This window comes from Harmonia axyridis, chromosome 2, assembly GCF_914767665.1.
Source record: "Harmonia axyridis chromosome 2, icHarAxyr1.1, whole genome shotgun sequence".
Taxonomy (NCBI): domain Eukaryota; kingdom Metazoa; phylum Arthropoda; class Insecta; order Coleoptera; family Coccinellidae; genus Harmonia; species Harmonia axyridis.
The window spans coordinates 11771595-11795598 of NC_059502.1; the positions used below are offsets into that span (position 1 = coordinate 11771595).

Below are 24004 nucleotides of genomic sequence, written 5' to 3' on the forward strand. Positions count from 1 at the left end.
GTACTAGACCTAGAGGTCAATGGAACAAAAGAGTCATTTGGAACTCGCCCATTTTTTTTTTCATGTGAGTTGGGAACACACCTATGTTTACACTTTCATTTGACGTTTAGTGAAACCTGTCAGATTCGATAGTACTGTCACTTTCTGACACCGATCTTGTTTCTTTCAGTGGGTCGAGCCCTAGTTTTTGTAATTTACGATAAAATATCCATAAGACCTTTTTTTATAGTACCTAAGCATCATATAATCACAAATTGACGCAGGATGTTAGAAGAATTTGAAAGATTAAAATATTGTGTCTTCTGATTTGAAATGGAAAGTGATCTTCTCCCAGCAAGAACATTTGGGAATATTCGCAACATCGGAACTACAACAAATGCTATTGTAAACGCTCAATTTAATTAATCCCATTTAGGATTTGAAAACAAATTTGCATACAACATGAAGAAGCAATTTTTTCGTGTAAAACAGCTGGCTGATCAAACATTCCTTAAGTGGGTATTTTTTTCTCTCTTTAATCATATATTTGATCTATTCAGATAGATTGAATTTTATCTAATCTCTGGCAATACGAATGACTGAATTGCATTAAATTTTATTGAATGCATTGATTATTCACTGAAGTTTATGAAATTTCACTGAGCTTTTGCAAAATAAACAGATTAATAACAATTACCATTAAAGCAATTTGATTTTATTATTTAAGTGACATTTTATTGGATGAATACCTTATTTGAATCAATTAGATGTATTTTAGTATTGCGAAGCATGGCATAAGCAATTATATATTTGTCTGAAATGTATGCCTTTTTTACAAAGGCAATATTGAAATAGAAAATAATAATAATATATGTAACATAGTTATAAAGCACATACATCATTTTATTTTATTCAAAATCTTTCATGATGATATCTCTGACCATGTTCTATTGTATTTTTATCAGAAGTTTAATTGGAATTCTTTTGTTGGGGAATCTTACTTATAGGCCTATTCATTTTTTTCTAATCTGAGCTGCTCCATTTGAAACCACTTCTATTGTGTAGAATGAGTATGATAATATTTCTTCAAGCATGAGTTTTTTTATTTAATGATACATATATCTTGCTTTTCACTTAGGATATGGGTGTACAATTGTGCAAAATTTCAATAATTGAATGAATCTTTTGAATGTGAATTTACATCAGTAAAATTTTAAAGCACTTTCTACATCACACAGTAGATACTGAATGAAATCTAATTTTTAATAAAGTAATGGTAATCTTTTTTTTATATTTCAGAGCCGAGAAATCAAAAACTCTCAGTGATGAAGAACTTCAAATTGCTGATCACAAAGTTGAGTATTTACGAAGTGCATTGATGGCAATAAATAAAAAGTTACCTCCCAGTGGACCGAATATAGATGTTGACAAAAGAGCAGTAAGGAAATATTTGAAATTTTTAAGTAATTGATTTTATATTGTTATTTATATTTCAGAAAAAGTGCTTGGAATACCAACTTGGTACTATCTTTCTCGAACAAAGCTATAAAAAAAAAGAAAATGAGATATTTGATGGATATGCAGAATGCAAGTTATTTCAAGATATAATAAGAGAAGCAGGAAATATAGAACAACAATTAGCCAAGGAATATGCAGAACATGAAATTAAAGTTGAAGATTTGATCAGCATACCGATTCAAAAATTGATCGATACAGAATTTCCAAGCATTTCAAAGTATAAAAGGAGCTTATCCAAGTATTCATTAGATAAAGATTCGACAAATAGTAGATACCAAGTTAGTCAGTATTCATATATCTCTTTTTATTATGCTTTCATCATAATCCTTGTTCTATGAGCTCAAAAGATTAGAACACATTATGTATTAAAGGTTTATGTTGAATCTGTTTCTTCCTAGTTCATACCATTACCTTTTCATATTCTGTTTAATTGGGATTTCTGGAATTTTCTAGTCATATTTTTGATTCTGCTTCCTAGCTAGCTTTGAAACTTAGGATGAAACCCCATGAATCATCATGAATAACTCATTTTGTAATTAAATGCGCCCTGTCTACTAGAATTGAAAGGAATATTATTCAAATCTAAACACAATTTCCAGCATTGTTATTCAAGTTATGATGAAGGTATAATGAAAATTAGCCTATGATACTTCTGTATAAGTTGAAAGTTGAAGTACTCAAACTCTTTTCTGAGGAATTTTTCAATTAGGGTTTAATGCATGTATCATTAACATTTTTATCATCAGAAACTGCAGTCTAATAATTGAATTTAAAAATAAATACGAATTGGTTAGGATGCTATCCCCGCCCTACTATTGGCTACAACTGGTACCTGTTCCTCCTTTACCCCCTTGATTCAACAAAGTAAATAATGGTTATTAATAGGTGTCAAGTCTTGATTCGGCAATTACAGACAATATTTTTAGAATTTTCACTTTTCTCTCAAGTAACCTGCAGGTTCTGACAATGACAACTTTGTTGTGTAATGTGCCTAAAATGTTATTAAAAAATTCCGTGGATAAGGGTGTGGTGTTGGAATTATTTCGTAAGCGTATAAATGCCTTAATTAACTTTCATCTCTACTCATTCGTAAATTCACTGATCACTTGTTTCAATATACTATTTTGTGTTATATACAACAATATGGCTCCAATCAGACATTATGAGTATTTGTTGTGTTTTAGGCTACTAAAAAAGAAGCATTGAGAGATGAATTGGAGGAAGCAGATGTGAAAGTAGAACAATGTCGAGATGTCCTTGCTGTTGAAATGTTCAACCTTTTAGCTAAAGAGAACGAATTTGCATCATACATATTACAGCTTCTCAAGCTTCAGAGAGGATATCATGAGAGTGCCTTAAATAATTTGCAGAGTATTATACCTATGTTGGAGAAAAAAATAGGTGAGGTTTACAGGCAATTTATTCAAACTTGTTTGTTGAAATTTTGAAGGTTTTTCACATGAACTATATCGGTCTGACAAAATTGAAGGGGATAATTTTTTTATTATATCCCTCTATTTCAATGGTTTCATAACCTGAGATTCAACAGACAGTATGACTACTCTTCATGTACAGGGTGGGCAAATAAGCAAGGTAAGCGGCTATATCTCAGGATCCACTCATTGTAGAGACTTGCGGTAAAAATTTTTACCATTAAAGTGTACAAGTGCAACTTCAGTTTGGCTCAACATTTTTGAGCAAATTAGATGTCTTCTGAGAAATAATATCTTGTTAATTGAGGACAAAATATACTCATAATAAATTTGTTTTTGCTGCTTTCGATAGGGGGCGCTAATTCATAAGTTCATTGTTTTATTCATTTTACTTCGTAATTTCAAATGTAATGATAGGATTTTCTTAACAGAAACAGAAGTTCCATCAAATTTGCATGAAAATCGCAAAGCGATAGTTTCAGGCGTTCTGAAGTTATGGCCGAAAGAATATATTCTTCAACTGATGCACTGCAAAAAACCAAATTGTGTCTTTAGGTACTGACAAAAACAGAAATCCCATCAAATTTGTATGAAAAAACTAGAAGGTCGCAAAGCGCTAGCTTCAGGCGTTCTGGAGTTATGGCCGAAAGAAGACACAATTCAGTTTTTCAGTGCATCAGTTGAAGAATATCTTTTTTAGGCCATAACTCCAGAACGCCTGAAGCTATCACTTTGCGACCTTTTGGGTTTTTCATACAAATTTGATGGGATTTCTGTTTTTGTCAGTAACTAAAGACACAATTTGGTTTTTTGCAGTGCATCAGTTGAAGAATATATTCTTTCGGCCATAACTTCAGAACGCCTGAAACTATCGCTTTGCGACCTGCAGGTTTTTTCATGCCAATTTGATGGCATTTCTGTTTCTGTTAAAAAAATCCTATCATTACATTCGAAATTTCGAAGTAAAATGAACAAAACAATGAACTTATGACTTAGCACCTCCTATCGGAAGCAGCAAAAACAAATTTATCATGAGTATATTTTGTCCTCAATAAACAAGACATTATCTTTCAGACGAGATCTAATTCGCTCAAAAATGTTGAGCCAAACTGAAGTTACAGGCACTTCAATTAGTCAGATTACTCCTTTTCACTTACCCTTATTTGATGTGGTAAAATCGAAAGTGACAATTCAAAAAGATAGAGAATTTTACAAGGATTACAGTGATGATATTTTTTCTTCAACTTCATATGAAACATTTTCGAGTAAAATTCATTTTTCTACTCGACGATAGCTATTACGCCCCTAGCGGTAGAGGTATGAACTTCAAAACAATTTCCAGTGTGTTTTTTTGTACACTTTAGTGATAAAAAATTTTACCGCAAGTCTCTACGATGAGTGGATCCTGAGATATAGCCGCTTACCTCGCTTATTTGCCCACCCTGTACATTCTTCAAGAAATTTATGCACTACTGGAATAATTTTAAATTTAAATTTTTCTGAAATCTATAAAAATATAAAAGTTGAACAAAAATACTTGCTTCTGTTATACCAATTTTATTTATGAAATGAACAGAATCTAAGAACAAAAAATTCAACATTTCAAGAAAAAGGAATCCAACATATTTAATTCATATTAAGTCGAATCACATCTTTCTACCCTTTTTTGGATGACCTATTCCCAACAAGAGTTTATCCTCAAAATTAGGGCATGAATTTCTTAGAGCCCTATATTTGAGATGTATTTGATTCGAATATCGACCATTATTGATATTAAAATTTTACCATTCAAGGTCACAGTTGTGTTAAGAGAGTTTTTGGAATACCACTCAAAGAGCATTTAGCTGTAACTGGAAAATATGTTGCTTACCCCCTGGAGATCTGTATCGCAGCATTGACAGAAATCGGCATGTTTGAAGAAGGGCTCTTCAGACTGACAGGTAGCATGACGAAGGTGAAGAGATTCAAGGCTTCAATAGACTCCGGATGTTTTTGCGGAATAATTCCAGAATATCGTGATGTCCATGTGATTGCTAGTGTTTTAAAATTATACCTTAGGGAATTACCAGAACCACTTCTAACTTATAGTCTATACAATGAGTGGATGCAAGTTCTTAATCAGCCGGAAAACCAAAGGGTAGACTACGTTAAGAAAATTCTCAATAAGTTACCTAAAGAGAACATGGCAAACTTAACTTATTTAATTCAGTTCCTCGGAAAACTCTCCCATAACACTGTCAATAGAATGAGCTCTTCAAACATTGCTATTGTAATGTCACCGAATTTGTTGTGGTGTCAGAATGACGAAGCGAATCTAATTATGGGAAATTGTGCAACTACGAATGTCCTTGTAGAGTTATTCATCAAAGAAGTGGACGTACTGTTCACCGACAATGTGTCCCAGTATGTCACGCCCATGAATTTATTCATCGAAGACGAGAAGTCTATGAAAACAGACGGTGAACATCACAGTGATTTGAATACAAGCTCGGAAAATATTTTGATAACAGATAGTCCACGGCCCAACACTAGGAAGAAGAAAGCTGCGCCTGTACCTCCGAATCCTTCTTTCAGAACCGATAACGATCTTCCGATAGACCGTGCATCCTTATCATCTTCTTATCCCTCAGGGAGTGCGACGTTATCTAGGAAACCAAAGGAGAATAAACCGAAAATTACTATTGGTACCAATACTGACGGTAATTCGAATCTATCTCGCAGGGCTAGTTTTCATCAAGACGATAAAAAATCTTTGAAGAACTGTCCGGAAAGTAGAGAGCCTTTACTAGTCAATAATGTAGAACATAAAATCGTCCCTATACCAAATGCTAATATCCACGTTTCGAAAGCTGAAAGTGTTCAGGCCCCCGTACCACAAGTTGCGAATGAAGAAAAGAAATTCAAGACGACCATCACACATACAGTGAACAACCCCAGTGACAATAAACCAGTAGCAGCTCCTAGAAGTTTCGTAGAAACCAGTGAGAAGAACCATTCTGTAAATCGAACTCCCTCCGTGCGTAGTTCTGTAAGAAACGACTCCATTTCTGAAGAAGTTCAACTCCGACGTCCTGAAGTTGTTAAACCCGAAATTCCTGCTCGTCCGGCTTCGTTGCAGCAAAAACGATCATCTTTCGAACTCCTAATTGATCCTAGCGTTCAAAAAACCCAGTGTTCTGTCTACTCGGTCGCCAATAAACAACATCCGAGTTTTGTGAATATTCAGAATAGGGGCGAAAAGTATCAATTGGGTCACGATAGTCAAATAGCGGAAAAGGAGAAATTTTTGGGGCACCAACCTTCTGATAAGGAGACTCGGACCCCATTGCCTAGAACGAAGTTGTCAGAGTTCACCCCAGACAAACCACCAAGTGGTGCTTCTGACAGAAACTCTATAACAAGTATATCTGAGAAATTCTTGAATTACGAAAGGCAGTTAAAAAATCCCGAAAAACCTTCGATATCAGAGAAACCTCATTTTGTAACGGAGAAAATTCAAGTTATTTCCGAAAAGATTAATACAAACAATGAAAAAGACGATTTTGAGTCCGAGGTAGACAACTCACAAAAGGCAGCTGAAGATAGAAGAAAAGTTCAGTCATTGGTAGCGGATAGGAGTTCGAAGTTTACAGAAAGGCTGAATAATTTACCGGAGAAGCCAGGTCTTCCTCCCAAAAGCCTCTCCAAGTCTTTAGTTGATCGATCGAATAGTGGTAGATCTAATCTCAAATTGAAATCAGTCAAATCGAATGAGAAACTGAACGAGATATCGAATGGGAGCGATCAAAGGAAATCTAGTCACAGTAGGACGCGGTCTGATGGTAATCTTATCGATTTGAAAGGGGATTCTCCGCTCTCCCCTCTAACCCCCATATCCCCCCGTGGTTTGAGTAAGCCTACTCAGCCTCCGCCACCCCCTCCAATTCAAGCGAAAAAAGCAGATAGTGATAGTACTAATTTGTAAATTTGTATGTATTTTATAGAATATTTTTGTCTAGTGATAATCCGTGATTTAATATTGATGCTGAATGGCTTTTCAAACAGATAATTGCAAGGATTCCAGAAAATTCCTCAAGTAACAACAATTTTTCAATATTATAGCTGAGAACTGAAATGTAAAACTAGTACCGATCAAAATTTGACAGGAACGATTCAGCTAATGACATCTTAAGTTTGATTTTGGCTTGTATTTAGATCCCTTTATGTCTTTTTAGGCTCATTATGACTTCAAACCTTCAAAAAAAATTAAAAAGAGTGAAAAAATTTTTTTTGAGAACAATTTCTAATTTTATATTCTACCCTCATCAAGCTGATTCCAAGAGCCTTTTCGAATTTATTCATTTGATGGTTGGAGTATAACTGTTGTTAATTATTGATCAACAAAGCATCCATCTTACAATTTTTAATCTGAATCTTCTCCGAGTCAAAATTTGGTTGGCTCACCTGTATATTAGATAAAAACTCCATTGTGCCATAAAAATAGTATCATAAACTGTAACGAAGATTTTCAAAACATCATCTCCTGAATATCTATTATCATGTGTAAATATTATTATCAGACAAAATACTTCATATGGAATTCATTTCAAATTCCTAATTTTTTACAAGAATGCATTTCATTGACCAAAATCGATGTACTATCATATCTTCATTAATCTCTCAGTTCAAATGTGAATTTGCGAATGTTGAAAATACTATTTTCCGGTATTATCCTCTTCCTTTTGATAGTGGATGTGAATTATAATTCAAGTTGTACGAAGTTTGTATCAACCTCAAATCATGAGGTTGATTATCAAACTGTAAGTTGCTGAAATCATCAAATATTCCCCCAGCTTTTTCATTTCAGAATTGTATGTTTGTGAGTTTCTTGAGAATTTTTGTGATTCTTGTTTCATGAGAATTAAATTTGTGACAATTATCTGTGAGAGCAATATGCACAAAGTTGCTGCTGTGAATTCTAATTGCAAAGTTCTGAGGTAAAAATCTAATTTTACTATTTCAGAAGAGGCTTTGTATATTTCGTACTATCAAAAAAGTCGACTGATAAGAAATCAAAAGAAAAAAATTAAAAAAATTGTTTCTTTGAAGTAGACAATTGTTGAAAAAATATGTTTCGAATGTTTTTATTACTAAAGTTTATTTAAACCAGATATTTTTAAAACTAATTCACTTTAAGTTTGAAAGGATATATATTTTTATTTCATTGCTTTCATCTATTCATCCAAAGATTGTATTCTTCGACTTTATTGTGAAACTATTAATTTTGTATGTGATATGTTCGTTGCTCATATGTATTTTTGAAGACAGTCATGACACATTTAAATAAAAGCATTTTTATGAAAATTAATATTAAGGGCATTGATTTTTATATATTCATCATCTATTTTTTTACATATCTTGATAGAGAGATATAATCTTTGGAAATATATCTGTGCTTCAATATCATTTTTACGTATAAAGAACCTCAAGGTATTTTAAAATGAAAAGTTGTCTTTTTCTGTTCCTCTTTAACAAATGCTTTTTACATAATAAATTTTATTCTTTCCATATATACTTTCATTACTCCAGTTGTAATTCAACATATCTTGATGCAGAGATTTGTTGTTTCACATTGACGTGGAACTTGATCCTTATAATTTTTATATCTATATGTTTGTAGCATCAAGTAACACACTTAGAAATCAGTTACCAATTAAGCCACAGTGTGGTGAAACAATATTTTATTTCATTAATCTACCACAATCTTGTGGAAATTAAGGCTATATAAACGAATTTCTGTTGGGCCCGAATAAAATAATATATATTGATAGTATAATTAAAATGAATTTAAATAGTACAAGATTTGATTTTCATCTTGCACCTGATCCGATCGATTCATTTGAAAATTGTAGCAATTCATTTGAATTTCTTTTTTCCTCGTCTCGAAAATTTATAGTGACTGTAGTCACTATATTAAAAATTGAGGATGTGGCGGCATCTAGGAAACAAATATAATAAAAATTGGTACTTCAGTTTTCCGTCCAGAGGTGGAAGGACGTACAAGATACAGAGTTCTTTTTGTTTTTGCATCGTCGAGTTCATAGTTCAGTAAGATGGCGCAGAGTTGGCTTTTTGAATCATATTGTCAATTTATCTGAAAAAAATTGAAATCGACATGCTTTTAGAATGCTGCCGCGAAAAACTAAGTTCAAATATTAATTTAGAGCTCAATACATAATCCTGATCTCTAGATCATTCTAAGTTTAAGAGTCCTGAAATATTTAGTCTCAAAATTTGTTCTGCTTATACAGATATGTAGTTTAAGTTTATATTAAAAATCGACTGCAGGAATTTTTAGTGCTCTTCTAAATCGTGGATTGCCAATTTGGTATCAATCTTAAGCTGAAAATTTCTTCCATCTTTCAAAAGGACAATATAAGAATTATTCTAGAGTTCAAATAACTTATAGTCAATTACCCACAAATATTTTTTACTTTTCTTATCTTAGCTTAGCTTTCCATTGAAAAAGCAGCGCCCACTCACTAATTAATTATGATTCAATATTTTTGATGATATGGATTCAATATTTTTGATAATTCATTATTAAAAGTCACTTCAAACCACTCTCAGGCAGGGACGGCTCGTCAGGGTCGGCAGGGTCGGCCGGGCCGACCCAAAAATTATCGGGAAATAGAAAACAATTCTAGATATTCAATTCATTCAAACTCAATCGAAGTTATCGATTTCGATATCCAAATTCCCTCGGTAATTAATATTTCCACTCAGAACAGGAAAATATAACTTATACCGGCCAATATTTTCTTTCGGACCCACCTAATATTCGATTTCCAAAGCATCCAGCGTTGTTATTCCCTTTCATAAATTGTAACAAACCACAATCGTAAATGGTTACTTTTTGTAACATCACCCAAAACAGGTTATTCCAGAATTGTACGTAACACCGTAACATTAGGTCTGAAATGTAACACAAATGTTACAATTATACAATTGCAACTCCTGGAATGTCACTGAAAGCATCTCATCACGTTAGGTCGGCCAAGAGCCGATGGCGGAACCAGCGCTACCGAGAGCGCTACGTAAAGGAAAAGATACTACGACATACGCCCAGAATACGATCACTCAGTAGAACGGCACAACAACTCGATGTTAGGTCGCTTCCCAATACACAGGATCGGCCGGCCGGTTATCCTATTGCAGAGCGTCAAGCAGCAACTTTTCACAGTTTATTTCAAATATTTGATAATTAAATGAATGGTTAATTATGAGACATTATGTCTTAATCAGAAAAGAACTTATTTATGCCGTTCGATAGTAGCTATTGATTTTCAGATCATGAAAATATAATTAATATATTCAAATGAATGGTTAATTATGGGATATTACGTCTTAATCAGAAAAGAACTTATTTATGTCGTTCGATAGTAGTTAGGTATTGATTTTCTGATCATGAAAATATAATAAATATATTCCTAACTTTGAAAACATCTTGATTTCAAAAGTTCTGTAATTCGCGCCTCGCGGTAAGATCGGCCAGCCGTACCTCAGTAGGGCGGATAATTGCATGCACATGGCTTCGCAGTTCTCCTTCGCAGATTTCGAGGGAGAAAATTCGCGAGGAAATAAATAATTCTGCGTGCTTTTCTTGGGAAATAGACGAGACAACGGATGTTAAATGTTTTTGTCAGATGTCAGTAATTTTCCGCTTCGTTCGAGACGGTAAAATATCCGAACGATTTTGGGGTTTTTTCGATGTTAGTAAAGGCCGAACCGCGAAAGATATTTTCAATACCTTGTTGGATAATTTTAAAGATTTCAATTTAGCGACTAAATTAGTAGCAGCTGTGATGGCGGGGGAAATCAATGGGTTACAAGCGCGAATAAAAACAATTGCTCCTCAAGCACTATTCACGCACTGTTATGCACATAAATTGAATTTAGTGTTACAAAATTCGACCAAGAAAATCAATGAGTGTCGCGTGTTTTTTTTCGACTCTTTTAGGATTTTCGTCGTTTTTCACTAAATCAAGCAAACGCACTAATATTCTAGACGAAATTTGCAAAAAAAGATTACCCTCTAGCTCGGAAACTCGTTGGAGTTTCAAATCTCGCGCTGTAAAAACAATATTCGATAAGAGCGAAGAATTAATTGAAGTTTTTGATCATATCAGCGACAATTTGGATGAATGGGATGATATTACAATACGTGAAGCTACCGGTCTGAAGAAAATGTTGAATGATTTCGAATTTTTATTCATTCTCCACTCTTTTAATTTGATTTTTACATACATTGATCCCGTTTTTTTTTATAATCCAGCATAAGTTATCAGATATAACTAATTGCAACGCCAGAATCACTTCTTTATTATCGACTCTGAAAAAATTTCGCACAGAAGATGAGTATTTCATTCGCTTATATTCAGAAGTAGAAAACTCCCAGAAGTAATGCCACCGAGTACTAGACGTCGAAAACGTAAAATAGATTCCGAAATTCAGCTCACGGATATTTCCTCAATGAAACGGCTTTTTTGTGAAATTCTGGATGTAATTATAACTTGAATGGAAATAAGGTTTAAAGACATTTCATCACTTCATTTTTTGGAACTAGTGAATTTTAATAAATTTGATATATACGTTCGTAATTTTCCGGAAATACCTTTCAAATCTTTGATCGATAATTACAAAAACTTTTTCGATAAGGATGAACTGAAACGTGAATTACAAATTTTGTACTCGGACAATGCTATCTTCGGCAATTCAAATACGCTGAATGGTATTACGGAATTCATTTTCTCAAATAATATTGTGTCCGATGTTCCTGAATTAAATAAGTTATTTTGTATGATTTTGTCCCTGCCACCAACATCCGCGTCAGTAGAAAGAAGTTTTTCAGCGCTCAAAAGAATGAAATCTTTCAGTAGGAACACGATGTCTCAAGACCGTTTAAATAACCTGGCACTGATATCAATGGAAAGAGGTTTAGTTAAAGAACTAGCCAGAGGAAACATTTTTTTCGAGAAAATAATTGATGACTTCGCGACAAAGAAAGATCGTCGAATTGATTTGATCTATAAAAATGAATAAAGGGTACGCAAGCTCATACATTTTGACCAGAACACATGCGGTCATTTCCACAATATTTTTTGTGGTCTTTATAAGATTTTTTTATATTTTATACATTTATTTATATGTATTCATGAGAGGTTTTCACTATGTTTATTCGAATGTGTGGCCGACCCACATTTCGAGGGCACGAGCCGTCACTGCTCTCAGGTGTCCAAGTTCTTAAAAACTTCACTTTTACGTTGAAAATTTGTGCAGTAAAACTGTCTACGCGAAAATTTGAAGTACAGGTCTCAGTTTAGTTTTTAGTGGTGTTTCCGAATATAAGAACAGATTTTCAAAATTCCGATGTACAGGATTGTTACGAGGATTCAAACGATTCATAATTTTTTGTTAACCCGGACCTGGATTTTCAAGGTGGTTATTGCATGATAAGTTTGGGTTCTCAATTATGAACATATTTGCCAAATATGAAGAAAATATACCGGGTGGTTCGTTTGATATGGCCTCAGAAAGAAACGGGCAACTTTCATAAAACACCCTGTATCTCGGCTACGAAGAGAGTAAGACCCAATAAATGGGGTATCTCCAGAACCGCCTTGGTGCCACCTATGCACCTGTAACGTATTTCCGTTTCCCAATGAAACACCCTGTATAAAGTTGATTATATCAGAAAATTGCTGGAATCGAAAAACATTCATGATAGTAACCGTTAAATCTAAAAGCAAATTTTCCTATTTTTTCAATATCGCCTGAAAACTACTTCATTAAATACATATTATATACACATTTGTAGAGACTTTTGATTGATTTATGAGTGTATACAAGTACCTATTATCTATCTTTTCTGTACTATGCCCCTAAATTATCAATTCACAGAAAGACATCATATGTGCCAGCACATATTAAACCAAAATAATCCTCAGTATATGATATCGATTCCAGCATCCCTTTTGACGCACATGCTCTAAAACAAGACGCCAGAAAGTCTGTAACGGTTCTTGCTGAGAGAATATTTGAATTGATTCGTTCAACTAGTTTGTCCAAGAGAAGAGTACACAAATCAGCTGATCACAAATCCGGGGTGTAATTGAAATTCTATTTAGATTGCAAAGCTGTGACCCACTTTTTAAAACGCTGTGGTGAGTCTATATTTCCATTTAGTTTATTTTTCATCTTATAGTGACGCAAGTTCTAAGAGAAAAAAGAAAATAAATGCGTTGAGAAGTAGGGCGGTGAGATCATTTATTTTTTTAAAATTATTTTAGGTACTTTTTGATATTGATTGGTACATATAGATTGTTTATACTGAAAATTTTATAGTTTACAGCTAATAGATGGTGATAAAAAGTATAATTCTTTTTTATTGTCTGAGTAATATTTATGAGTGAAATTTAGCACAAAACGTACAACAGCAAAAGGCAAAATTAATGTGTTTTTCTGTTGTTCTATCGACAGTTTGGGAAGTATAAGTTCCGTAATGAATGTTATGATTTTGTCTTACGGTATGATAACAGAATGGCGAAGGCGCTATAGTACCTAATAACCCATAATTCATTTGAAAACTGATCGAGTGTATATTTTTTTTAACTAAGTTATTATTGGCAGATTGATATATCATTCTATCTGGGATACTTATCATATTAATTAAAAATAGTAATTATATGATTCAATGCATCATTATTCGAAACTACACAGAATAACGAAATTTAAATCATATATTGGCACGATTGCACAAAAATATGCAATTTTTCTGCGCAAATTCATCGCTCCTATGATCTCTAAGTGATACATTTTGATTACCCACTTCTGAATCTACATTTCATCTACATCTTGGAATCTGATGTGTTAAAGTTAAACGTTAAATGATGTTTAACCGAAAGAACCGAGAGAAATAAAGGGTGTTTTTTTTTAGAGCTATAGAACTTTAAATTGCAATAAAACAACGAAGGATTATTCGATTGACATGAATTTTATTTATCCGCAAGATAATCTTGTGGCATTACATTTTAAATATGATTTCTGGCATATGACCTCCACGGCTGGCTCGAATGTAGTCCAATCTGGAGGTCCAATTTTCGATGACTTTTTTCAACATATGTGGCCGTATATTGGCAATAACACGGCAAATGTTGTCTACCAAATGGTCAAGGGTTTGTGGCTTATCCGCATAGACCAATGACTTTACATAGCCCCACAGAAAGTAGTCTAGCGGTGTTAAATCACAATATCTTGGAGGCCAATTCACAGGTCCAAAACGTGAAATTAGGCGGTCACCAAACGTGTCTTTCAATAAATCGATTGTGGCACGAGCTGTGTGACATGTTGCGCCGTCTTGTTGGAACCACAGCTCCTGGACATTATGGTAGTTCAATTCAGGAATGAAAAAGTTAGTAACCATGGCTCTATACCGATCACCATTGACTGTAACGTTCTGGCCATCATCGTTTTTGAAGAAGTACGGACCAATAATTCCACCAGCCCATAAAGCGCACCAAACAGTCAGTTTTTCTGGATTTAACGGTTTTTCGACATACACTTGAGGATTAGCTTCACTCCAAATGGGGCAGTTTTGTTTGTTGACGTAGCCATTCAATCAGAAGTGCGCTTCATCGTTAAACAAAATAAAATGGACGTAGTGCGCGATACGTATTCCGCACAGAACCATTATTTTCGAAATAAAATTGCACTATTTGCAAGCGTTGTTCAGGCGTGAGTCTATTCATGATGAATTGCCAAACCAAACCGAGAATAAATCACTTGATAGCTGTTGAATCGGTCGCCATCTTGAACAGTAATGCCAACTTAAAGTTATACAGGGTGGCCACTTTTTCAATGGGATTGTATTGGTAACTTTTAAACCATAAGAGTTAGAAGGTCGGTCAAATGGAGAAAAAGTTGCATGCATAGGAGTATTGTCAAGTAGTTTAAACAAATCGAGATTATCAGGGCCGGTTATTGAGATATCATAAGAAAAGTAAATTTTGTCATTTTGATTTTTCTTTTTTTCCCACTTTATTTCAAATATTATCAAAGAATGTTACAGGAATTTTTTATTCGACAGTAAATTATCCTCAATTTGACTTAATCAGATTTCGTATCCAACGTTTCGTACTCCCTGGGCCACCCTCAACCTCATTTTTTTCAATACGGACCTGTATATTTTATGACACTTTTCGAAATAACTTTTAACGCTGAATTCAACGATATATCATACAATGTCATTCAAAGTTGATTTTCAGGTGATTTTGACCCTTATCCAAATTTCTTTGGGTCGGACCTGTATTACATTTAGGTACCTTTAGTTTAATTAACAACATGCAATACATTTCGATGAGAAAATCAACTTACTCATCTTGAACTAAATGGAACATATCAGAATCAAATCAAGAAACAAGTAATAATTATTTACATATTTCAATTCATAATAATTAAACGAATTATCATTTAATGAAAGAAAAATAGAATGATTATTCGAAAGTAAATGAAAATTAATGAAGTAAGTGTTCGGAATGTCCACCATTTTGTAAAATGCACTTAACAGTTCTGGAACCCATACTTCTTATACATTTGCTTATTTCGTCTTCTTAAATACCTTCCAATACATTCTCAATCTTCTCGCGAGAAATCACTATTGTTGGATTTGTCATTTGTTCCGTTGAAACAAATTACAGAATCGAACTTAATTTTGATATCATTACGATATAAGTTTTGCAAGGCTTGGTATTCAAATTTAAAATCATTGTATTCGCGTCTCTTGACTATGTTATTAACAGCAGTTTTTGATAAATTGCATTCACTACAGATCCGACCCAAAGAAAATTGGATAAGGGTCAAAATCACCTGAAAATCAACTTTGAATGACATTGTATGATATATCGTTGAATTCAGCGTTAAAAGTTATTTCGAAAAGTGTCATAAAATATACAGGTCCGTATTGAAAAAAATGAGGTTGAGGGTGGCCCAGAGAACACGAAACGTTGGATACGAAATCTGATTACGTCAAATTGAGAACAATTTACTGTCGAATAAAAAATTCCTGTAACATTTTTTGATAATATTTTAAATGAAGTGGGAAAAAAAGAAAAATCAAAATGACAGAATTTACTTTTCTTATGATATCTCAATAACCGGCCCTGATAATCTCGATTTGTTTGAACTGCTTGATAATGCTTCTATGCATGCAACTTTTTCTCCATTTGACCGACCTTCTAACTCTTATGGTTTAAAAGTTACTAATACAATCCCATTGAAAAAGTGGCCACCCTGTATACCTCGAAAAAAAATACCCGTTACATATTATTTTTTATTTCATAAAATTTGGTATATGAATGTTTTCAAAAAAATGGATTTCGATCCACTAAAAACTGATCCGAAATTTTTGTGTAATTATTCAAAGCGTATCTCATGACAAACTGCGACATTGAATGCGTGTTAACTATCAAGATCTTCATTCTAAATGAATGAGCATGCACACAATAACTGCAGAGGCAATATTATGCGTAATACAAACTAGTTTAATGATATTTCAGGTGTTGGTAAAATGGGAAATTCACATTCTCCCCCAAAACCGATACAACCCCCTGATGAGGTAAGTGAACATTTTCAAAATTGTATTAATTCGAAATATGCCCTCTGTGACATGAAAAATGCAATACTTAGAAGGCTTTGAAGTTTTTCGACCAAAGTTCAATCAATTACAATCTTTAACTAGTTAAACATTATTGCCAAGATTTGTCAAAAAATTCCAACGCCTTCCTGGTGTTGCATTTTTTATGTCGAAGAGTATATCTGTATACACATCCTGATCATTTTTAAGCTCCATGTGTTCAAAGGATTGGACGCTGTACCGTTGGAATACAGCATTCCGGAGGATCCTGAAAAGAGAAAATCCACAGATCGTTTTTTCACTCTACTGAATATAATTCTATTCACAGGCTGGGTGAGATAGTTTTTCTACATTTTCGCTTCATATTTTATTAAGGCAATATTGTATATGTACAGGCTGGATTATCTTTCAAATTCCGCTTCATAGCGCAGTTACATCGTGATCATGTTAAGACATAAAGAGGAAAAATTTCAAGATTCAAAGATTGAAAATTAAAGGTTGAACGAAAAGAAATATATTTCGCGAAAACTAGTGAATATGTATTCATGAAATTGAAAGCTGAATGGAAATATGATTCTAAATTCAATATATTCACCAAATGTTTCAAACATCAAAGTGATGAATTTTGGAATATTTTCATATAAGCTGAAAGAAATCTGATTAAGAATTAACTCCAAGAAAACGTGCTGCCATTGAAGATGAGGTGCGATAGACCGGTTTCGTTTTTTTTGGAGCTCATCAGTATCTCACAAAATCGAAAACAACCTAATGAAAACAGAGATTATTTGATAGAAAACCAGCATTAAAATAAGAGTGGGATACGCACTTTCGAATAAATATAAAAATTTATCATCTAAGATTACCGCCAACCTTTTATTTCAGATAATTTGCATCGTATGCACTCTGTGTTATTCCGATTTGAAAAGATTAACAAATGGCTATGACAACTGTGGAAATGTTTGTGGAGAACAGAATTCTATAATCGATGGTATCAATTGTACAGGCAAAGATTATCGTGAAGAGAAGTAACTTTAATAGATTCTTAAGTAGAATTAGTTTTTCCTGAACTTACCATCCTCATTTCATCTGATGAAAAAAAACATTATTGATTCATTTTGATTCATTCAATATATAAAAAAAGGGAGACTTCATAAAGGAATTGTGTCGTGCTTGTCTATTACTTTTGTGCAGGTTTTAATATATAATTTTTTGTCTTTTTTTTAGATTTTTATTATATGTAGAAGAGTCAGCTTTAACCCGTTTGGATGAACTGGATACTGAATCCAACGAATGTGTTGATAAATGTGATCGCAAAGAGTAGTAAGTAGTAAATATAAACTATTTTCTTCAATAACATTTTTTCAGTTTTATAGTAATGAATAGATGTTTTAAAAAGCCGAACCAGACGGACACCAATAAAGTTATGGCAGAAATGACTTTGATAATAGATGCGGTGAGTTTAATAGCACATATTTTGAAAATATAGGTTCCTTTAAAAAAACTTTCGTTGAATGTTTTAATCTCTTTTCTCATAACATCGTTGAAATCCATAGATTTGACTGATTTATATATCAAGTAGAGAATCATATCGAATACAAATACCTATTGACATTATAGCCATATTAAATATGGGTGACATATTATGGTTCATAATTCAGAGAGGTAGAAACTCGTATGTCAAAGAAAATAATGAAAAAAATCTATTCAATCTTATTCTTTTGATTTGTCATCACTCATCGAAAGTTATCGATTAATTTCATAGAAGAACATTATTGGTTTAATTTTTCACATCACATCCAAACTTAAATGTTCGTATCAGGAACATATGATATGTTCCTATACCAAATTCTTGATTTTTCGTTGAAATTCACCCATTTCACTCATAAAAATCACATCCAACATCGAATATTCGTATCAGGAATATATGACGAATGAGGAGGTATCCAGGTCGCCAATTCTCTCCAGGCAACCAATCATACGCGAATACGTTTTCTGTGTTGGCTATGCAATTTTTAGTCCTGCTCTCCTGCTCCTGAGATACCTCCTCAGTCTCATATGTTCTTGATACAAAATTTTTGATATTATTATTTCGTTGAAATTTACCCATTTCACTCATAAAAATCACATCCAATTCCCAATATTCGTATCAGGAACACATGATGGATGAGGGGGTATCCGGGTCGCCAATCCTCTCCAGGCAACCAATCATACTCGAATACGTTTTGTGTGTTGCCTAAGCAATATTACTCCTGCTCGTGATATACCTTCTCAGTCTCATATGTTCCTGATACCAAATTCTTGATTTTTCGTTGAAATTTACCCATTTCACTCATAAAAATCATATCCAACTCCAAATATTCTTATCAGGAACAAATGATGAATGAGGAGGTATCCAGGTCGCCAATCCTCTCCAGGCAACCAATCATACGCGAATACGTTTTGTGTGTTGCCTAAGCAATTTTACTCCTGCTCCTGATATACCTTCTCAGTCTCATATGTTCCTGATACCAAATTCTTGATTTTTCGTTGAAATTTACCCATTTCACTCATAAAAATCATATCCAACTCCAAATATTCGTATCAGGAACAAATGATTAATGAGGAGGTATCCGGGTCGCCAATCCTCTCCAGGCAACCAATCATACGCGAATACGTTTTGTGTGTTGCCAAAGCAATTTTACTCCTGCTCCTGATATACCTTCTCAGTCTCATATGTTCCTGATACCAAATTCTTGATATTATTATTTCGTTGAAATTCACCCATTTCACTCATAAAAATCACATCCAATTCCTAATATTCGTATCAGGAACATATGATGAATGAGGAGGTATCCGGGTCGCCAATCCTCTCCAGGCAACCAATTCTACGCAAATACGTTTTGTGTGTTGCCTATGCAATTTTACTCCTGCTCCTGACATACGTCCTCAGTCTCATATGTTCCTGTTATCAAATTCTTGATTTCTCGTTGAAATTGACCTATTTCACACATGAAGACACATCCAAACTCATATTAAGAAATGTACTGCATGAATATTTAATATTAGTTTGAAGAAAATGTAATAATAGTAATCTCCGAAACTTTCAATGTATTTAATTTTCAAACTTCTGTTTCAAGCAAATAATTAAAGACTTGAAAGATTCTTCTGGGTACATCGTAGGAATGGTTTTTATTGCCCTTGGATTATGCTTCATTACCCTCCTTCTCTTCAAATATCTCCTTGGATTTTTCGTGAAAGCAGTTATGGTATTTACAGTGGTAGTTTTAATTGCATATGTTTCCGCAATTTGGTGAGAATTTTTTTATTTTATTTGGAATACCTAGGTATTTTTCGAATATTGTATGAGCAACGAAAATGTGTACCTCCTTATCAAGAATAATGAATTATTTTGTTATTTTAATGATACAAATTGATTTCAGGAGTTCTAGTCGAGAGTATGACATCAGTGTTAAAATTTTTTCTCTTATATTATCCTTAGTGCTGATTATTGGCATTATAATGTGTTGGAAAAAATTAAATTTCGTTATAAGAATTTTCAAAGAAACAACCCAGGCTATATTTACAATGCCATTATTGATGATGGTTCCAATTGGGGTGAGTAAAATTCAAATTTTAATTAATAAAGGTATCTCGTTTTAATTTAGCGATGATAAATTTCTGGTCAGAAACTCAACAATAACTCCTGTAGTACCACTAGTTCACTAGTACCCAAAGTATTCTTCCGGTCGACTTTTTGAATCAATTCCGTACATTTGTCCGACCGTAAACACGATAACTCTTTAACGAAAAGACCTAGAATGTTGAAAATTTCAGGGTAGGTTCAGATTTCGAATGCCGCGGTCAAGTTCGTTAATGGACAAAATCCGACTTAGGTTTTGTAGCTATATAGAGTTCGACATTTTTGTTTGTTTTTTTATTGAATTATATTTCCGTGATTACAGATTCCAGTTGAGATTTTGCATGCGTATGTAATAACTATTTAAGGCTTCGTGTTGATAGAAAATACAAGCAGCATATCGAAAAAAAACCTTATCTATTCTATATACCTAAGTAAATACAACAATTCTAACTTTTGTACAAAAAAAATCCAAGCAGAAGATTAAAAAAAATTGGATAACACTGATATGATGTCAAGAACTTTTCATTAATGCACTAATTGTGCTCTTGAAGACCAATGGAGTGTTAACAGTTATGTGGTTTCCAAGGTCTCAAATGTAGCATGAAAGAACGAGCGCTCAGTATGCTTCATTCTTTAGTTAAACCTTTTCTATAATAAAATTAATTTTATTTTCTCTTTCAAGACTTTTCTCATCGAAGTTGTAATCACCCAAATCTGTATTGTTCTCATGATGATGTTCTGGACTTCTGGAATATTAACACATATTTTCGGACCATATTATACTTATGCTACGACAGGATTTATAGGATTCACAATTATTTACACGATTTTTATGCTTTTGTTAACTTGTGATTTTTTGAATGGATGTCAACAAATTATCGTTGCTGGTGCAGTTTCAAGACGGTATTTCACAAGGTAGGTATACTATAGCTGGAAATTATAGATTGAGAGGAGATTACCTCGAGTAGTTTTATTTTGTGTTCAATTAAATCAATCAATTACTCGAAAATCGCTAAAGATAGGAACAAGGAAGTGGATACATAATCAAGAGGCTATGATTCATAGAGCAAGAAACCAAATTTTCAATTCCGTTCTCCGTAAAAGTGTAGGGTACCATCTACCGTGGCCCACCCTGTATGTATGTAAAATAACCACTTGAATTTTTATAAGAAATTTTTGGAGGTTTGTATGATCAGATTTGACCCTTAGGATTTTATTCCCATTGAACCAGCGCTTATGAATTTCCTAAGATGTTGGTCAACCAGAGAATGATGGTTAGTGTACTTATGTTTTTTCTTTTTTTTCAGAGACAAGGACCATATTCTTGGTTCCCCAATCAAAGATAGTTTCCGGATTCTTGTTAAATATCATTTGGGCTCAGTAGCATTTGGGTCCCTTGTTATATCTATAATGAATTTCATCAGGGTGATCATCAAGTTAATGATGAAGAAAAGAGAATTTGTCCTCTTTCGACCTTTGATCACTTGTTGTGTTGATTTTATGGAAGAATTCGTACATTATATTTCTAACCAGGCATATATTATTATCGGTAAGAGTATGTTCAGAAATATTACTGTTATTTATTTGACTCAAAAAAAAGAACAAAAGGAATTATATTCCCAGATAAGATAAGAATATGCACAGCGAATTAATTTTTTTTATAGGTAATATTAATTATTCAATTTTGAAAAAAATAATATGGGTACCACATGGTAGGGCAAAGCATTTTGTCTGTTTTAAAATTCAATAAAAGAAAAATTAAAACAGATTCATTAAAATCTTTGAGCAATAACAACATGTGAAGTTTATGTTCACTCAGTTAAAACGCTTTCGCCATTTTGCAACTCTGCTTCTCAATTTCATTTTTTTCAGCTATGCACGGAGAGCCGTTCATACCATCTGGAAAAAGAGCAACAAAGCTACTGATAGAAAATGCATTGAATACGTTGGCTGTAAATTCATTTGGAGATTTCGTATTGTTCCTAGTGAAAGTGATGATTACTTTTATGACTGTCTTATGTGGATTCATTCTAGATGTAAGTTTTAGTAGGATATAATACAACAGTATGAGTGTCAACTAACCACATCAAATAAATTGAAACAAAACATAATTCTTGAGATAAACAGAATATTATGTAGGTTTCTTCTAAGGATATACTATAACATGTTGCAACCCATTTTGCAGCAATCTTTCTATTGATAGCTGTGTTTTTAATAGTAGCTTTCAGTTTACTTACGTTACGTTTAGCTTTTTCCATCAAATTTATATTTTCAATTTGAATCATTCTGAATATCGCTTAATCTGATTTCAGGATGGCGACATTGTGTTTTTCAAAGTAACAATTTTCATCGGAGGAGTTTTGGCGTTTTTATTGACTAACTGCATGTTCAGGACATTCGAGGTAACATACAATACGATCATATTTAGAGCGAATAAATAATACTTCTTTGTTGATTCTCTACAGACGTGTGTGGACACCATATTCCTCTGTTATTGCGAAGATACCTTCATCCATGATGGTATTGAAATACCATACTATGCTCCACCGGAGATGCAAGCTTTAGTTGATGAAGCAAAAGGAATTGTGGAAGAAGAGAAGATGTACAACTCTATCAAAACACAAGAGTTGCCCCAAAGTTTTGTTTAACGGGGGTTCACCTATGGGTTATAATACCGAGTATTGCAATTTCGAAATACAGGAAGTTTCATTGCTACCTTCATAGAATCAGCACCCAATATTACTTGGGTAAAACGTAATAATTTTCAAAATCCTCAAAACCCAAAACAATGATTCAATATTAACTTTTCCTCAATATCAAATCAAAAGAATCAGCTATATAAAGGTAACAATTATGATGAAACTTCCTGTAGATAGCAAAATACTAAAAGATCAAATGATCTAGATCTTAAGAATATATTATATGATGTGAAATAATATCTAAAACTATCAATTTTTATCATTTGTGGGAATGTTATAAAGGCAAATATTCTATATCGTTTTTCATATTGCTCAGATTGTAACGAATGAAAATAATGAGGAAAAATCCGATCCAGCTGACTCATAAACTTTATTTCAGCTAAATGAAATATCAGAAGAAATTTTTTTTTTTGAGTCTGCAACTGAACGAATAAATTTATGAAATAATTGTTGTCAAAGAGAAAATATGAAAAACGAAACTATTCACCTAAAATTGCAATTATATAAAATATAGTTGAAGTACAAAGAATATGTGAAAACAGAAAGAAATATAAGAAATATCTATGACGAAATATTATGGTTAGATATAAGAATTTCTTTGAAACTTTGTAATATTGAATGGTTTCAAGCAGCCTAGAGAACTAGAGTACTGATATAATGATTTAATTTATTTGCAATATATATCTCATTATTAAAGGTACATGAAACTATTCAATTTTAGTCATGATTCCTGTATTGTAGTTTACATAAGTAATTTCAGAAACACATCTATCAATGACAATAATTAGATAGAAAAGAAGTATCCAAATAATGAATAAATTTTGATTCCAGATTACTCGATTAATTCAAAACCCTGTACCAAAATGTTGATTTACATCTCTGTTTCATAAAAATATCTCAACTTAATATCGGAACCACAAGGTTTGAATTTTAATAGATTACCAAGAGATTATTTCTAATGAAATTAGATTAGATTAAATTTAAGAGGGTTCCGTTGCACTGCAACCAATTGTTCTATTGTGCCCTTTTCCAATGAAATTGGAAAGTATAATGTAATTGCAAGACTCTGGGTCTGTTAGTCCTTACT

At 33.1% G+C, this 24004-nt stretch overlaps 2 protein-coding genes and 1 long non-coding RNA gene across 3 annotated transcripts; all 3 read left to right on the top strand.

Moving 5' to 3' along the window:
• Positions 1 to 124: 124 nt before the first annotated feature.
• On the top strand, positions 125 to 8477 carry LOC123674016 (rho GTPase-activating protein 92B-like). The gene is made up of 5 exons (XM_045608816.1): positions 125 to 494; positions 1279 to 1417; positions 1476 to 1775; positions 2682 to 2898; positions 4724 to 8477. Exons 1-5 carry the CDS (start codon positions 442 to 444, stop codon positions 6892 to 6894), a joined length of 2880 nt encoding a protein of 959 aa, XP_045464772.1. The 5' UTR covers positions 125 to 441; the 3' UTR covers positions 6895 to 8477.
• A 4528-nt stretch (positions 8478 to 13005) lies between these two features.
• Positions 13006 to 16934, top strand: LOC123672580. The gene is made up of 3 exons (XR_006746333.1): positions 13006 to 13132; positions 16523 to 16581; positions 16810 to 16934. It is a non-coding gene; the product is annotated as an uncharacterized LOC123672580 (long non-coding RNA).
• A 235-nt stretch (positions 16935 to 17169) lies between these two features.
• On the top strand, positions 17170 to 23743 carry LOC123672159 (choline transporter-like protein 1). Its single transcript, XM_045606156.1, has 11 exons — positions 17170 to 17214; positions 17482 to 17624; positions 17824 to 17919; positions 17965 to 18052; positions 19716 to 19888; positions 20019 to 20193; positions 20901 to 21133; positions 21526 to 21767; positions 22091 to 22254; positions 22531 to 22620; positions 22684 to 23743. The coding sequence occupies exons 1-11, from the start codon at positions 17170 to 17172 to the stop codon at positions 22864 to 22866; spliced, it is 1632 nt and encodes a 543-aa protein (XP_045462112.1). The 3' UTR covers positions 22867 to 23743.
• The last annotated feature ends 261 nt before the right edge of the window (positions 23744 to 24004 follow it).